The 17,335-nt window shown below is 42.6% G+C and overlaps 2 protein-coding genes across 2 annotated transcripts; one reads left to right on the forward strand and one right to left on the reverse strand.

The window, feature by feature from the left end:
• Positions 1-2,373: 2,373 nt before the first annotated feature.
• On the forward strand, positions 2,374-11,569 carry LOC115391528 (vacuolar protein sorting-associated protein 4A). Its single transcript, XM_030095800.1, has 11 exons — positions 2,374-2,564; positions 5,379-5,490; positions 5,773-5,917; positions 6,326-6,387; positions 7,310-7,429; positions 8,762-8,918; positions 9,046-9,194; positions 9,310-9,391; positions 9,540-9,759; positions 9,846-9,986; positions 10,395-11,569. The coding sequence occupies exons 1-11, from the start codon at positions 2,544-2,546 to the stop codon at positions 10,494-10,496; spliced, it is 1,311 nt and encodes a 436-aa protein (XP_029951660.1). The 5' UTR covers positions 2,374-2,543; the 3' UTR covers positions 10,497-11,569.
• On the reverse strand, positions 10,509-16,625 carry LOC115391529 (cyclin-dependent kinase 10-like). The gene is made up of 14 exons (XM_030095801.1): positions 16,474-16,625; positions 14,722-14,794; positions 14,574-14,645; positions 14,397-14,499; positions 14,199-14,280; positions 14,022-14,089; positions 13,740-13,792; positions 13,252-13,321; positions 13,081-13,140; positions 12,481-12,604; positions 12,209-12,348; positions 12,052-12,104; positions 11,839-11,968; positions 10,509-10,642 (listed from the first exon to the last, which is right to left on the reverse strand). Exons 1-13 carry the CDS (start codon positions 16,561-16,563, stop codon positions 11,868-11,870), a joined length of 1,089 nt encoding a protein of 362 aa, XP_029951661.1. The 5' UTR covers positions 16,564-16,625; the 3' UTR covers positions 10,509-10,642; positions 11,839-11,867.
• Positions 16,626-17,335: the final 710 nt, after the last annotated feature.

Raw genomic sequence — 17,335 nt, forward strand, 5'->3', positions numbered from 1 at the left:
AAGACAAATGACCCCAGACCAACGGATTTACTGCAAATATTCAGAGATTGAAGTTTAAGATGATTCTCATCAACTCCTGGAGTCATTGTGGAAATCTGCAAAAGGCCCAAATGACACATTTTGAACAACAAGGAAATGCAAGAAAAACAAAACATGTAAAAAAATTGTTTATATATATATATATATATATATATATATATATATATATATATATATATATATATATATATATATATATATAAGTTGATACACTTATTAAAATTTTTAGCAAAAATGCTAAAAATATCAAACAACCACAAAAACGTTCTGCTTATTACCAGAATTTACCCAAACTAAATGGACAATTGTCAAAATTGGGTTGGATTAAAAACTTTAAAAAAAAAGGATGTCTAATTACTATATTGTGACCTATTAGGCAAATGAAAAATAAACGTTTTCAACAAACTCAATGAAGAATTTGGAAAAGCATTAGAAGGAATGGTTGAAGGGAAAAAAAAAAACTAAAAATTGAGTGAAACTAAAGCAAAACTAAGGAACTCTAAAATGGTTAAATATTTCAGCCAAAACTGTTTGTGCTTTGTGGGAGTTTTCACTTTGATCGCTTTGTTAACGTCACCTCGCTCTCACCACTGTAATCTGATTCCAGCCTGCAGGCCGTCCGTCTCTTAAGCTTCGTGCACTAAACCCGAGGACCCCGCTCCCCAAGCCTGTGAATGTACCCCTTTAACACCCTTCTCTAACATGACGGACCCGGTTTTTCTTCTTGTCTATGCAAAGCAACACTTGAGAGAAAGAGGGAAAGACTTTCTCTTGTCTGTGGAACCAAAGGTCCAAGGTGTGGCAGCTGCGTCCGACACAATCAAACCTGTCATATGCAAAGTATTGTAGACTTCTTCACAGTATGTGTACCCTGTATCATAGCTCTGTAGTAATCTCATGTAAATACAGACCAATAAAACTCTTACAAACTACTCTGGTGGATGTGTCACTCAAAAAGAAGCTGATTACTGTTTCTTTTTTTTAAACTGTAGCGGAGCCACTGTTTGTAATGAGCATCTTTTTTAATTTTTTTCAGACTGCATCAGAAATTCACCTCATTTGTTGAGTCTGTGAGGTTAAAGACCGTCAAGATCACACCTGGAACCAGGGAAGCTGATTTCGCCTGAATTGATTTCATTATCCTTTTGATTTTAGTGAAGGGGCTCAAAAATAAGATGGCCTGTTATAGTGTAAAAATCACAAACGTAACCTTAAATTGTTTTTTTTTTGTTTTGTTTTTTTTTTTGCTTTCCAATAAGAGTAACTGCTGTCCTTGACACATTAAACAACATCACATATCAGCACCAAACTGAAGAACTGAACCTGCAAACATCATCAAACAGGCCAGAAGAGAAACGATGTGTCAGAGGATGGTTCAGATTATTTTCCCCAAAACAATCAAAATGCAACAATTTATTATCAGTTATCACAGAAGCTCCACATTGCACAAATACAAAAAAAATTAAACATTATTTGAAATGCTATTGACAAGAAAATGATACAATAATAAGAATTTATAATGAAAACATGTTCATATTCACAACATGTAATAAATGACTGACACACAGAAATAGGACATGCATGAATGCATCTTTTCAAATGAGGATTTTCAAATTTCATGTAATTGTAAGAGGGTTTTTTTTTTCTTCTTTTCTTTACAAAGCAAAATAAGTGGAATTGTTTTCTATAGGTTTTTTTCCCCCTGTGGTCTGCTTCCCTCATAATGTCCAAAGTTTGACAGGGAATAGTAAAGTCCTGTTGAGTTTTTTTAGTCTTACAGAAATAGATAAATAAATGTGAGATGACGAGAACAGATTATTGAAACACACACACACAGAAAATCTAGAAGTTTTGAAGTATCTTAGGGACATGAACATCTTAAGGAGAACTGATGTGTTTCCGCTAGAGAGAAAGATGACAAAAAGGGAATGCCAACAGAGTTTCATCGAATATGGCTGAATTGAAGCAATGTAGAGCAATTGGCAATTGGAGCTGAATGTTTGTTTTGAGGAGAAAAACTGGTGAAAAAAAAAAATATTTTTCTCTGGTCTGCATCTTCCAGGGCTGTTTTATAGTTGAAGTTGTAGTACTAGAATCTGGCGGCTAGATGGAGACAACTCCTCTTTTAATCTGAGTTTAACCCATGTCAAAGTCTTTTTCTTAATATTTGACCAATCCACTTATAAATTTGAATTTTATCCTTGCGCAATGTTTAGATTTGAATCGTGACTAAAGGTATACAATTTAATAAATATTTCAAAAATGAATTCTGATATTTTTTTAGGTTTCCGTACTTCCGGTGTTTTACTGTGAAGACCGGAAATGCAGTGTTAGCAATAGCTGGCCGTTAGCCGCAGTGTCGTTGTGTTTTCTTCTGGTCATGTCGCGATCGAACCGGCTAGTTAGCTCACTGCGCCGCTAGCCGCTTCACCTGTTCGCCGCGCGCAGCTGCTGGAGGCCCGCGGATAGAATCTGGAGGACGGAGAGCGGACGACTGAGATGAAATGACAACGTCAACATTACAGGTACGGCTAGATGCTAGCAGGCTAACGTTAGCGCCCAAGCTCTCCCCCGCGGAGGAGGCCGTAGCGCGCACGCAATGAGCTGAGGAGACTGGAACGCGCACGTCAAGGCTTGGGAAGCAATTCACATTTTTGCCTTTTTCTAAAGAAAAAAATTCAACCGAAACTCCTAGTTGTATTAATTCAATATGTAAATACAAACATTACTATTGTATCATACAAGATATTTCAAAAGTAGAAAATATATAAAATATATAGAAACAAGCTATTGGCAATAAATTGTGTATTAACTCTGCATCCAAATTAAAAAATGAATTTGTAAACCTGTTAATGAAATAACTTTATGTCCATCGCAGCTGCGGATTTTTCACAGAAAAAAGTTGAAATGAGATCAGTGTCCATGAATAACTTGGAATTATGTGCAGACAGTTCAACCTGATGAACACATTGTTTTAATGACTTTGCAATTTCTCAGGATCCACCCATAATGACCCTCCTTCAGCCTAATTCTGTTTTTTAAATATATCGAAAATGTGTAAATGGTTAGACGGAGGTTCAGTTCGCATTTTGGGATGGATGAGAAGCTCAAGCTCCTCTATTGGGAAAATGTTAATGATGAATTCATGAGGCAGTTCAGAATGCTTTACAATAGCTCTTAAATTTTTCTTTGTCTTTATTAACCTTTGAGACAGGTTTTAGAAAAGCCCATCTTTCTTTTCATATGTGTTTTCATTCACATTTAAATCACACTTAAAAGCAAAGCTTATTGATGATCAGTGGTTTCTATTGCAGATTCATCTTGCGTTATGTTTATTGTCATCATTAAATCTGACCCAGGTTTTTCTATGTATGTGAAGAGAAAACCATTTCAGAAATCTTTACAAAATCTTGGTGGGGTGTAAAGTCTGTGCGCGCTCCCGCGGAGGAGGGGCACAATTATCCCTGTGCAGAACTCAGTGAAACATCTTTCAGGTCAAACAAATAAAGGAAAATCATCAATATATCTGTGAATAACATGGAAAACGCTTAATATTGTTTCTAGAATACAAAAAAGACTTCTAATGTACCATATAAGGTGTCGTTTTTTTTTTTAATTTTTACAAGTATTAACTTGCTGATTCCTAATCACAACAACGATGCTAGCAGATCTGCTTCCCAAATAAACCAGTAATACTAACGTTTTTCTTCATAGGGAAAATATTTATCCATCTCAATAGATCGGGGAGTTTCCTCAGATTTATTAGACACAGTTGAGGCCTCAAGGAGTGTCTTTAAAGGCACGTGTTAGGCGTTTCTGTTGTCGGAGATAACAGCTAGCTGAAGCTAAATGCTAATGCAGCGTCAGTGTGGCTTTAAACAGCTGATGCTAACGCTGTTAGCATGTGCGATTTACAGTGAAATTAGCGTTTCACGCAGCTAAACCAACATTTATTCAACAGAAAGTGTTTGAATCAGCTAGTTAGAGGATTATATCGGTTATAAGAGACGCTGTTTGGTGAAGGAGAGGCTGTTTCTTACGGGACCTGTCACCGTGTGCCGGGCCCGTTAGCTTTACTCATCATGACACCGAGCGCCTTTTAAACACGTTTGGAGCACAAATTCGTGTTTTCTATTGTTTTAATGAACATCAAACCTTCTAGATCAGGTGTTTGGGGTTTTATTGTTGTCATGTGCAGGCTGACAAACACGTGTGGTGTGGTTTTATTTATTAATCTCCACCCAACAACACCAATCCTTCAGCTGCACCCAGAGGCTCATCTTCAAGTAAAAAATATGTAATTTTACAGATTAATGTCACGTTTTACTATCCCCAGATCTTATTTTACTTTGAGATCCTCTTTCCAGTTGTGTCCACGGCAGATCATATCTGGATGGAAATTAAGTTTATATTCTTTTTTCGAAAACTGTTCTAACATATTTCCCCCCCATCATTATGAAGTTTTCTGTGTTTTTCACACATTTAAAGCTGATTTACTTTTAAGTTTTGTGACCTGACACGTTTTATCTGATATAGAGGAAACTATCAATATTCTGAAGATTTTAGAGGAGGATTCGAATCAATCACAGTCAGATTGCCATAAATCTTCTGTTTGTAAAGGTGATGTATTTGACATATTTGGAGTAAATGTTTAGATCCAGCTAAAAAAATGTCAGTTTAAAAACAGGAAATCAATGCCACAGTGTGGATATTAAATGTTTTTCTGGCTTTTCTGTCACTGTTGTGGGACTTTTTCATGCTGCACATTGCAAAACAAACTAAAGGGAAAAACAATTACAAGTGAGACTAATAAGGGAATTAGAAGAAATCTTAATTAATTAGGATTACAAAAAGAAAATATGAGATAACAAACTTGCATTTATATTAGAAATAACAGCAATAAATTAACAAGTGAATGCATAAAAAAAAATAAAAAGCTTCATTAATTTCATTAAACTTAAAAGTCTAAAATGAAATTCCAATAAAATTGTTAAAGATTCAAAATAATTGATTAAATAAATGAATATAAAATTAATACAGATTTTTGATACGATGTCAAACAAAATGAACAAAAAACATTTCAGGAATAAAATGTTTTTCTAAATGAATCATACAAAGTCATGAAAAAATTAAAATGTAAAAGATCTGAATCTGATGTATTTAATGTCACCTCTTCCCTGTTTCGTGCCTTTAAAGCTGAGATGTCAGACTCGGTTCAGCCCAGACTGATAAAATCCTCTCAGTAGATTCTGCAGCCTCCCGGTGTTTCCTCTCCTCCCGTCCTCCAACCCTTCAGAGTTCCTGTTCAAACTTCTCTTTGCTCCTGCTGTTTCCCGCAGAAAGCGATCGATCTCGTCACCAAAGCCACCGAGGAGGACAAGGCCAAGAACTATGAGGAGGCTCTGCGCCTGTACCAGCACGCCGTGGAGTACTTCCTGCACGCCATCAAATGTGAGCGGGATGTCGGGACTCTCCCACTTTAGCTGCGGTCACAGAGGAATCCATCTTCATTACTCCTGATTAAAGCTTCGTCTGGGATCGTGTGCACATCAGGGAGAATTCAGTCAGATTGATGATAAAATGTGATAAAATGATCAGGCTTTTTCTGCTTTTTTCATGCTTCTTATCTGTGTTTGATTTTTTTGTGTTTTAGCCAAAGTCCGAGATGATTCTAAAAACAAGCTGAACCCGTAGATGTTGTTTGAAATGAGTGACGGGAGCGTTTCCTTCCAGATGAGGCGCACAGCGACAAGGCGAAGGAGAGCATCCGAGCCAAGTGCATGCAGTACCTGGACCGGGCGGAGAAGCTCAAGGACTACCTGAAGAACAAGGACAAGCAGGGCAAGAAGCCCGTGAAGGAGGCGCAGAGCAATGACAAGTGAGCCCAAACACACACACACACACACACACACGCACAGTCTTGTATTTCTATCCTTGTGGGGACCGTCCATTGACTCCCATTCATGTCTAGCCCCTAACCCTGACCCTTACCCTAACCCTAACCCACACCACAACAAAGCCTAACCCTCAAGAAATGTTTTTGCACTTTTACTTTTTTCAGTAACAACAACATGGTCAAGAAAACACTGTTTCTCCTACTTAGGACCGGAAAAAGGTCCCCACAAGGCACGTCGTTCCACGTTTTGCTATCCTTGTGGGGACATTTGGCCCCGACAAGGATAGAAATACAAGAACACACACACACACACACACACACACACACACACACACACACACACACACACACACACACACACTTGCGCTCACGGTGTGTTTGTTTGTGCAGGAGCGACAGCGACAGTGAAGGAGAAAACCCGGAGAAGAAGAAGCTTCAGGAGCAGCTGATGGGTGAGTCTCAGGCAAAGGCAGCCGCTGTCGTAGTTCCTCGGTTTGACCTGATGGTGGCAGCGTGACGTCTCGATGAGATCAGTGATTTAGGGGCTGAAAACACATTTTTCTTTCTGGCTTTCCAAACATCCAGAAATCAAACCATTGTTTATTTTCCCTTAAATCTGTCGTAGATAAATGACTTTACTTCATTCATGGTGTGTTGAATTGATCACAATCTACATCGGAGTTGGGCAACATAAGGCCCAGGGGCCACATGTTCCCCTTTGTTTCTGCTTGACCGGCCCTCAGAGAGTCACTGGTAATTCCTCAAAAACATTAAAAGTAGTTATCATGGCTTTATTCCATCTAAAAGAGTCACATTTGTTCATGCTGTTGGTCATTATTGCATTATGGGTTGGATCCAGCATCTTGCCCGTTGAAGCACTTAAAAAGAGCTGCTTAAAATCAAGAAACAACATTGCTGCATTATATTCAGTTATCTTGTGCCACTGCATCGATGCAGAGTCGCCTACATCCACCTCAGAGAAATGATTATTCAGCACCTCTAGCAGAGCAGCAGTTGCTCATTAGTCATGTGAAAACTCTGCTTTTTATGAAGAGATCTTTCTTATTGAGCAAAACTCAAGTCAGCTGCTCTGTCAGATGTCAGTAGTACTGCGACTTTTTCATGTGGCTCTTTGAGAACATTGGTCTGCATGGAGTTTATTTTGAGGTTTGACCTTTAGAAGCGCTCAGACTCATCTGGGGAGTTTTTCTTCTTTCACTTTGTTAGTTGGAGCGTAAATCTCTTCTTAAATCCTTCAAACTGCTACAGGTTATTTTGTACACAAGTTTGTCTTTATATCAGTCTGATTTGAGTTATGAGTTTAAATGTTTGCGCCTCTCAATCTGAATTGACTAATGAATTAAATGGCTGCAGGTGCGATCGTGATGGAGAAGCCCAACGTGAGGTGGAACGACGTGGCCGGCCTGGAGGGAGCCAAAGAGGCCCTGAAGGAAGCCGTCATCCTGCCCATTAAGTTCCCCCACCTGTTCACAGGTCGGTTCGTTAGTCTGGCTTCAGAAAACATGGGCTGTGTTCGAAACCGCATACTGTCTACTACATCCTTACATACTCATACTATCCATCCTGCATCCTGCTTACTCAGTCCATCAAACAGTATGCAAAGCGTTTACACTACAGCATACTACATCATAACCCACAATGCATTGCACTTCTTCCATGAGCAGAAATCGATCTGCTAAAGCTGATTTCACTTTAGCTCTAAACTCGTCAAATGTATAACTTCATCGAGATTTTTCTTAAAATTAGGCGACAGAGTGGTGGTTTAGAGCCCGAGTGTGTCGTTTATTTGTCCGAATATCAGCCGTTTATGATTTTGTTCGGACAAATTCGGCGAAATTCAAGCCAGCCGCAGTGAGCAACGCACTTCCGGTTATTTTCACCAAAATAAACCACCCCTTTCCCTTTCTCATGCAAAAAAACCTCAGTGATAAATCTGTGCTTTTACTTTGAAAACAAGAAGGCAATCTTTCAGCAATATATCTCGCTTAACATCGCCGTGTGGACCGGTGTCCCTTTAACGGACCACTTATTATGCCAATTATGATGCTTTACCGACGGAGAGTATTTTCGGCTCTTCAACAAAGATCGGCTCGCCGTCTTCGGTACATCATGGTCGCTTTCAGCATGGACTTGTTCTCAGATGTAAGGGGTTTTTTTTTTGTTTTTTTGTTTTTTGTTTTTACTATTTTTAATCATTGTCAATCCAATCAGAAATCTCGTAACATAACATACCTACAACCACAAACAATGGAGGGAAAATTAAATCTCGAACCATACTCAGCTTGCTAAATGTACATCATGAAGAAACAGTCATTGTGAACTGAATAAAGTTTATTCAAATGTCCGTCGCGTTGCATCTTGGGCAATTTCAGTATGAGTAGTGAACACACGATGTCTACTCAACATTTCTGGCGAATGCAGTATGCATCCGGGAACTTCTCGCATACTCAAAATCGCATACTGCCAGTGTAAACACACTGCATACTCAATAAGTTAGTATGAGTAGTACGTAAGTATGCGGTTTCGAACACAGCCAAAACTTTACTGAAACGAAAACAAAAATGAGGCGTTTTCACCCCAAACGTCTTGTAAACGGAGCCTCGGTATGAAGTGTGAACAAACTTTAGCTGCAAAGTAGAATCCTCAATAGATTGGTGCTTTGATTGTTTTTTTTCTGCATGAATCGGTTGAAATGAGTCCTAATGTTGAGCCCAGATGTTTTCTTTTGTTTTTTAAACATTCCGAGTGAAATTTGAACGAGTGCAGTCTCAGCGTTTTGCTCACTGAAACCTGTGCGGTCTTCAGGTAAACGGACCCCCTGGAGAGGCATCCTGCTCTTCGGACCCCCGGGGACGGGGAAGTCCTACCTGGCCAAAGCCGTGGCCACCGAGGCCAACAACTCCACCTTCTTCTCCGTCTCGTCCTCCGACCTCATGTCCAAGTGGCTGGGAGAGAGCGAGAAGTACGTAGTGGTTCAAACGAGGCTTCACTCTCAGTGGAGCAGTGTGACCGACGTTCTGTTGTGAGGTCGTCCTCAGAGTGTGACCTGTGTGTGTGTGTGTGTGTGTGTGTGTGTGTGTGTGTCTCAGGCTGGTGAAGAACCTCTTCGACCTGGCTCGCCAACACAAGCCTTCCATCATCTTCATCGACGAGGTGGACTCGCTGTGCGGCTCCAGGAACGAGAACGAGAGCGAAGCCGCCCGACGCATCAAGACCGAGTTCCTGGTCCAGATGCAGGGTGAGTTCCTGTAAAGCTCCCCGAACCGCCGACACTGGGAATTCCCAGCCGCAGTGAAGGAAGCACGGGTCGTCCGCCTGGACGGGTCTGTCTGAACTCTGTGCTGCTGCTGCAGGTGTGGGGAACAACAACGACGGGATTCTGGTGCTCGGAGCCACAAACATCCCCTGGGTGCTGGACGCCGCCATCCGCAGGAGGTCAGAGGTCAACACGGGACACCTGTCACACTTTAGAAATATAAACTATTATTGATATATTGATGGTTTAGAGGAGAGAACAAAGGGGGCTTCTTGAGGGTGTGATTCAGCTCCGATGAACTCTAACCTCTCGGTGTTCCTCCCTCAGGTTTGAGAAGCGGATCTACATCCCCCTGCCGGAGGAGCCGGCCCGCGCCCAGATGTTCCGCCTCCACCTGGGAAACACGCCGCACAGCCTGAGCGAGGCCGACCTGCGGCAGCTGGCGCACAAGACCGACGGATACTCCGGAGCCGACATCAGCATCATCGTCCGGGACGCCCTCATGCAGCCGGTCCGCAAGGTGCAGTCAGCCACACACTTCAAGAAGGTGAGCACGCACACACACACTGACCTATAACCACTCAACACGATAACGTTCAAAACACACGGGTGTTACTCTTCCTCCTCCTGCAGGTTCACGGTCCGTCCCGGAGCAACAACCAGGTGATGGTGGACGACCTGCTGACCCCCTGCTCCCCCGGTGACCCCGCAGCCATAGAGATGACCTGGATGGACGTGCCTAGTGACAAACTGCTGGAGCCCATCGTCTGCATGGTGAGATAAAAACCCAGCAGAGCTCAGTGCTTCGTCTGATTCACTTGAGCATTTATATTACTGAAATTCCAGCCCGTCTGGAGACGCTTCAGGTTTAGCTGTCAGTCAGATTCAAGTTTTCTGAGACAAACTTCGCCACCTTCTGGATTTATTTATTCAGATTCTGACAGCCAAACAGTTTCAAAAACATTTATTACAGCAGTTTGTCCACAAAGAAGAAATCCTGGCAAAAACACATTTTCAGAATGTGAATGTCAAAATAAGAGCAGCAGAAGGCTTTTATTTTATCTGTAAACGTGAAAAACATCAGGGAAGTAAGTGAAGTGACGTTCATGTGATCAAAGTGTGTGATTGCTCCTATGCGCAGCGTTCAAATCGTGTGTGTCTTTGTGTGTTTTCTCGTTCCAGTCGGACATGCTGCGCTCCCTGTCCACCACTCGTCCCACCGTCAACACCGAGGACCTGCTGAAGGTCAAGAAGTTCACAGAGGACTTTGGGATGGAGGGCTGAGAGTCGGAGCGCCGCCCCCCTCCAGAAGAGTCACTGCATCCTCCTCCTCTTCCTCCTCCTTCAGTTCACTACACGAACTCTTCATCCTCCGCTCCGAGCCGACTGAAGGACTGTACACTCTGCTGCCGCCGTGCACTTTTCCAGGACTATTTGAAGAAAGAGGTTGTTCAGTTCTCCTGCCAGGCATGCGGGTGTATGAGAGAGTGTGTATGAGTGTGTGTGTGTGTGTGTGTGTATGTCTGTGGGTTTTTGTTTTCTTCAAGTCAGTGTCCAGGTGTTCCAGAGCTCCTTATTTTGTTATTTAATGAAGAGAAATCCTCCCGTCGTCGTGCACAGCAGAGACGTGTCCGACCCACAGCAGCAGAAATAAACTGACTGAAGCCGAACTGCTCCTGTTTTCACCACTAGAGGGCGCTCCCCGCAACAAAAACTTCACATTTCAGAGAATGGCTGAGATTTTGGAGGCATGAAAACCTAGAAAACGTTTTTTTTTTCCACAATTTTAAATTAGAATGTATGAACTGAAGTAACAGAGGCTCCGATTCAGTTTTACACATTTCAGTAAATTTTTCTTTTGCTCAATTTTCTGTTTAATGAAAGATTTGGTTTTTTTTTTAGTCTGAGTAAAAAAAAAAAAAAACTGCAAATTTATATATTTGCAAAGTCACAAGAATGTCTTGATTTTTTTTTTTTTGCTCGCCATAAGAACAAAATTTCCATCTATCCAAAATTGAAATCTTCACTGATTTTTAAGTGAAGTCCTCTCAGTATTTAACCAAGTCTCAATCTGTGAATCTGCATATTTACACAGTTAACTCAAGCTTCCACTTTTTCACTTCATGTTAATCTTTTACAACAAACTCTAAACCTTTCCTGTTCCTCTTTGATGAAAAGTTGGTTTTATTTATTTTTTTTGCACTTTAAAAAAAGACTGAAAGCTAATGTTGGGAATAAGCTGTGAGACTTAAATTGTGTTTACCGTCTCTTTAAAGTGTGTGTGTGTTTTCACCGGACTGAAGGTTCATTCTTTAAAAAAAAAAAAAAACTGAAGGTGAATCAAACTCCAGCGGGTCGGGTCGGGCACGTCTCCGAGTCTGCCGGGTCGCTCTGTTAGCTGCAGTCTGTTTACACTTGAAGTATTGTTTCCTGCTGTGAGAGGCCTGATCAGGCCAGCGTGTGTGCGTGTGTGTGTGTGTGGGGTCGGGTTCTAACCGTCCCTCCGCCAGCCATGTAATTAACCATTACGACTAATTTAACCTGACTGAATAAAAACTGACATTTCAAACGAGGCTCGTTGTGAGTGTGAAGTGAAGCCGGTGTGTGTCGGGAGTCGTTTCCCCACCCGGGCGCTCGCCATCACGGACGCCGTCGTCACACTCGGCTCCTCTTGGCCGCCCGGCTGTCGGCCGGATTGGGAGCGGCTCGTCTGTTGCGGTGGTGAGGAAACGTGGGCATGAGCTCAGGCTCACAGGCTGCCGACAGAACGGAGAGACCGGATTAGAACCCGGGACGGCGCACTGCCAGTTTTCAACCTCCGACATGTTGAAACACTCACGCAGAGGTTTCTCCTTAAAGTACGAACTCTCCAGGCTGTCTTTGGCCGTCGCTCTGAAAAAACAGACGACATTTGAACAATTTCGCATCGTCTCGTCTCATCTTTACTCGCCTGCTCGATGTGCGAACCTCCGGATTCCAGAGCGTCTCCAGATTACCTGCGCTGAGGGTCGTACATGAGCAGCAGGTTGAGCAGTCTGTGTCCAGCATCAGACAGCCAGTTGAATTTGTTCTTCAGGTTGTTGTACGGCTGCTTCCTCAGATTGTACTGACCGATGAGAGGCAGCTGAGAGAAACCCTGAGAGAGACACACACTTCAAATAAAAATGTTTCTTGAGTAAAAAAAACAAAATCGATGTTTTAAAAATCTATTTGCACTATGAGTCGATTATAAAGAAAGTCCATTTTCCGTTGGGAGGCGGAGTCTCACCGGCCAGATGTTCTCGTTGGGCGTCCCCAGCAGCTGGACGATCAGGTCGACCTGCTGGATCTCCGACGTCCCCGGCAGCAGAGGCTTGTGGGCCAGCAGCTCGGCCAGGATGCAGCCCACCGCCCTGGAGGAAACACCGCTATGAGGACGTAACCATGCCGACGGCAGAGGCAGAGAGCCTCCCTTCTTCGTTTGTGCACAGCGATCGGCGCACGTGATGGCAAAGTTCAGGCTGTGGTGATTTCAAATCGGAGGATTTTCAGCATTTTGTCTTTCTGAAGTCAGAATATGAAAATGGGAAAATAATGAACTGTTACATCCTGATGATAACGGCTTTAAGTTCTGTCTGAAATCCCTCAGATCGTCATTCATAGGAAAACAAATGAGCTGTTTTAGTCTGAGATTGAAGCTTTATTTGATTCTGCTGTTTAGTCTCTTCTAATCTTGTAGCTGTTTCCTGGATTCGCTTCAGTGATTACAGATCAAGACGGATTTCCACAGTTTGAATGGTGAAAGCTTCTTGCAGTGAAAGATGAAAATGTCTAAAATGTAGGAGAATTTTCAACATCAAGAAATGCGTGTGTGTGTGTGTTTGCTCACCACATGTCTAGAGCTGTCGTCTGGCTCTTGGTGCCGAGGAGGAGCTCTGGAGCTCTGTACCTGCAGCAGGGAGCAGGAATGGAGGATTACAGGGAGATTCCAACGGAGCTGCAGACGTTTAACACACACACACGCACACACGCACACACGCACACACGCACACACACTCACCACAGCGTGACCACGCGGGGCGTCATCGGCTGCTGAGGGATCCCGTACATCCGAGCGAGGCCGAAATCGGCTGCAGGAGGAAGAGGAGTGTGAAGAGACACACACACACACGGTGTGAATACACTCTGCAGGTTCTTCATGAAGAACATCAGTGCAGGTTCGACTCAATCTGATCTCAACTTAACTGCACCAGAAAAAATACATTTTAAGAGAAAAAAGAATTCAAGTACATTTTTCTACTGTTAATATGAAGCCGTCACTCTCATCTCCACGGCAACCTCACGGCACGGAGACGGTAAATACAGTGTTAACGTGAGTCATTTTGATTTCACTTCTAGAAACAGTCCCATGAGGAGCTCCGAGTTTTAATAGCAATGAAAGAGGTCAGAGGTCAGCACTGACCTGCTTTACCCTGTGTGTGTGTGTGTGTGTGTGTGTGTGTGTTGTGTGTGTGTGTTTAATCAGATTACAGCAGAGTGATGACTCACCGATCTTCACGCAGCCTTTGTCTGTCATCAGCAGATTAGACACCTTCAGGTCCCTGATAATGAGGAGGACAACCAGTGAGCTCCCGCACACACACACACACACACGCACGCACGCACACAGAGACACATAAATACACACAGTCTCTTCATGGTCCAAATCTGCTCCAAGAAAATGATCCAAACAGGAACTTCAACATGCTATCAAAACCACATTAAACCTGCTAACATGTCACACAACATGCAGAAATATTGAAACGTCGATCCAGCAGGACAGCGTCTGACCTGTGAATCATGAAGTTGTGGTGAAGATACTCCAAACCTCGGAGCAGCTGGAGGACGATGCACTTCACCTGGGAAGCAAAAAACACAAATAGAAGAGGAGTGAATTTCACTAAACACGGTCAAAGCTGCGTGACGGACGGTGAGGGTTGGGAGTGGAGGCGCTTTACTCGGTTCTACCTGAGCCTCGGAGAACGGCGTGTCCATGTTCTCCAGCAGGCTGGCCAGATCCTGCTCACAGTAACTCATCACCAGGAACAGGCTGAGACACAAACACCAAGAACTCAAAACCAGTCAAGCTAAATCAGCATCAACAGTACAACAGCTGCAATAACAGCTGGATAATACAAATCCGCTGAGCCGAAGCGCTTCATGTACCTCTCCAGGTGGCTTCCCACCACCACCTCCTTCAGCTCCACGATGTTGGGGTGTCTGAGTCTGAGCAGCAGGGTGATCTCCCGCAGGCTGCTGATGGGGATCCCTGACAGGAGGAAGCACACAGCTGGATCAGCTGGACCCCCACGCAGCTGGAGAACATCTGGGGTAAACTCTCACCGTCTTTCTCTTTGTCCATGCGGACTTTCTTCAGAGCCACGATCTCCTCGGACTTGGTGTCTCGAGCTCGGTCTGCAGGGAGGAAACGCAGCGGTTTATTTTGAAGTCCCGGGAAGTGTCGCAGAGCGGACGGAACGGCCACACTCACACACGATGCCGTACGTCCCCTCGCCGATCCGGTTCAGCTTCTCGAACTCTCGGACGCTGCGGCAGCTCCCAAACTGCAACACAGGAGATTCACAGGGATCTGAGCGCGGGTTTTGCGATTTCACTTGAAAATGTTGTCGTGTAAACAGGAGCTAAGCTTCGACTGCCAGGGATCAATTTATTAAAGCAGCTGTAATACATGTCCGAAGCCTCCATGAGTCAAAAACTAAAAGATTTATGGTCTTCAGACTAAAGTGGATTCAAACTTGTTAAATCAGGCGCTGTTCAGACAGGTAAAGCTGAAATTAACTGATTGATCAGAGGATGTGAGGGTGTATTAGGAGCCGCCGGCTCTCAGACCTAAGCGGAAAACATCTCACATCAGACGACTAATCTCAGGATTGTGACTGAGCTCAGGACGAGTCTGCAGGACGAACGCTGGAGTCTCAGGCTTCGTCATGCAGGTCGGTGGGAGCAGGAGATTAATATTTCAGCTACACTGGAGCAAACTGACAGAAGAGCACTGATTCGATCCACAAAGTCTACAGAGATAAAGAATGACTTGAATGTTTACTGTTCTTCATGGCTGTATTGTCTGACTGTAGTCTGTAAACAGACCTGAGCAGGTTTTCATGTGGTTCTTCAGAGTTTAAGAAAACGCACTGTTTCAGAAATTTCACGTTTACACAGCAACATTTAGAAAAACGTCCCTTCACACAGAAACGGCAAAAACACTGAAAAAGATGTAGTTAGCAAGTGTATTAGAATTATTCACTACAGCCTGGGGTGCATGCGCAGTGGCAGCGTTTTTTAGGAAGTTGTTATTTCAATGCACAAATACCAGATCTATTATTTGTGCAAATGTGCAGTATAAAGATACTGAGGGGATTTAATCGTAATGGTCCCAACTCTTACACAACGGTGGTTAGAATTTTCTGATCAGTGCAATAAAACCACGTCAAATTGTTCTTAGGTAGCTCACAAAATAGTGATTTTGTTATTTACAAAGATTTAAGAGGCAGAATGAAAAATAAAAAGCATATTATGCATGTATAATCTCTGAACATTATTGCATCTATAAAATCACTTCATCTGTACCGACTCATTTGTTCTCACATTTGGTGAACCACCTGAAGTCAAACATGCAAAGCAATTTTCCTATTTTCATCAAGCTGAGGTTAAATAAAGCAGGACTCTTAAAATTATTTCAATTTCGAATACAGCCGGACTGTTTATCGGGTTAAATAATTACGGAAAATAGTTTAGTCGTTTTATGAGTGTATGTTTCCTCTTAGTTCTGGAGTATTTACTAAAATGACTACAGTCGTAAACGGAGTCTGGTGCCACGGACGAATGAATGACGCCCACAACTCACTTAAAAAAAAAAAAGTCAAACAATTATATTACAGGAGGACACCGCTTTAAGCGACATTTCTTTAAAATCATGAATCAACTCGGTAATCGGCAAATTACATGTAACTTTTAAAAACAGTTTCGTTAGCCCCCATGCTAATAGCTAGCAGAACCTGCAGAGAAACACAGATTTGTAAATAATATTACCCCTAAACATTAACTTTTCACTAAATCAAATGTAGGCCGATTTTCTCATTAGGGTGTTTGGTTTCATATAAGTGTGTGAACTTGTGTTCTGCGTGTTTATTTTACCACGGTTGTGCAGCCCAGTAATAAATGAGCGGATTCGTGGATGAAGTCTGGCTCCCACCCCTCCCTCAAACGGAGCTCGGAGTCTTACCCGGTCATTCTGAGGCACCGTGAAGGTTTTATTGTCTTTAACGGACTTCAGCCTTATGGGCTCCGGTTCGTCCTCCCCGGCGGCCTCCATCCTGTCGCTAAAAAAGCGTTTATGATCTCAGGAAGAGAGAGAAAAGACCCGTCGCTGAGATCTCCAGCGCCGCCGCCGCCATCAGTGTTGGTGTAGCAGTCAGCGGGAGGCTCAGGCCAACAAAGAGCTTTCCCGGAGTTTCAGCTCAACTCTGAAAACTGCAAATTCAAAGGTTTACATGTTACAACAACTTCGATTTTACTCCACATAATCACCTGAAAACGAAGCATAGAGTTATGTAGGTTTAGTATTACCTATCGTACGTTTCAAAAGTATGAATTATTCCAACAAGTCTACTTTAATCTGTTTCCAAGTTGTTCTTTTTTATAATGAGCTGTTTCCATTTTTAATAACTCTGTTCCCATGTATTTTTAAACCATCTGCACATACAGGTATGATGTAATGTTTCATCAACAGCAGTCATCAACCTGAGCCATGAAAAACTGAACGGTCATATTTGTATAAAACCGTATTTATGGTTTTGCAGCTGAATTAATAAAACAACAAGACATGACCACAATAAAGTTTTTCTTCTCACAAAACATGACATGAATATTTCTTTTGATATTTGAAGACAGGCATATGTGACAGATTGACATTATTTTGTGCAAACTGCACACACACAAACTGTATAACAAAGATTTTGATATTAACACACTTCTAAATGTCCATGATCAACAGAAACACGTTCATGTGTAATATTGACAATATTATATTTCTCTCACTTATCACACTTTGTTCATGAAATGTACAAGAATAAATTAAGCTATTA

Source organism: Salarias fasciatus, chromosome 7, assembly GCF_902148845.1.
Source record: "Salarias fasciatus chromosome 7, fSalaFa1.1, whole genome shotgun sequence".
Lineage (NCBI taxonomy): Eukaryota > Metazoa > Chordata > Actinopteri > Blenniiformes > Blenniidae > Salarias > Salarias fasciatus.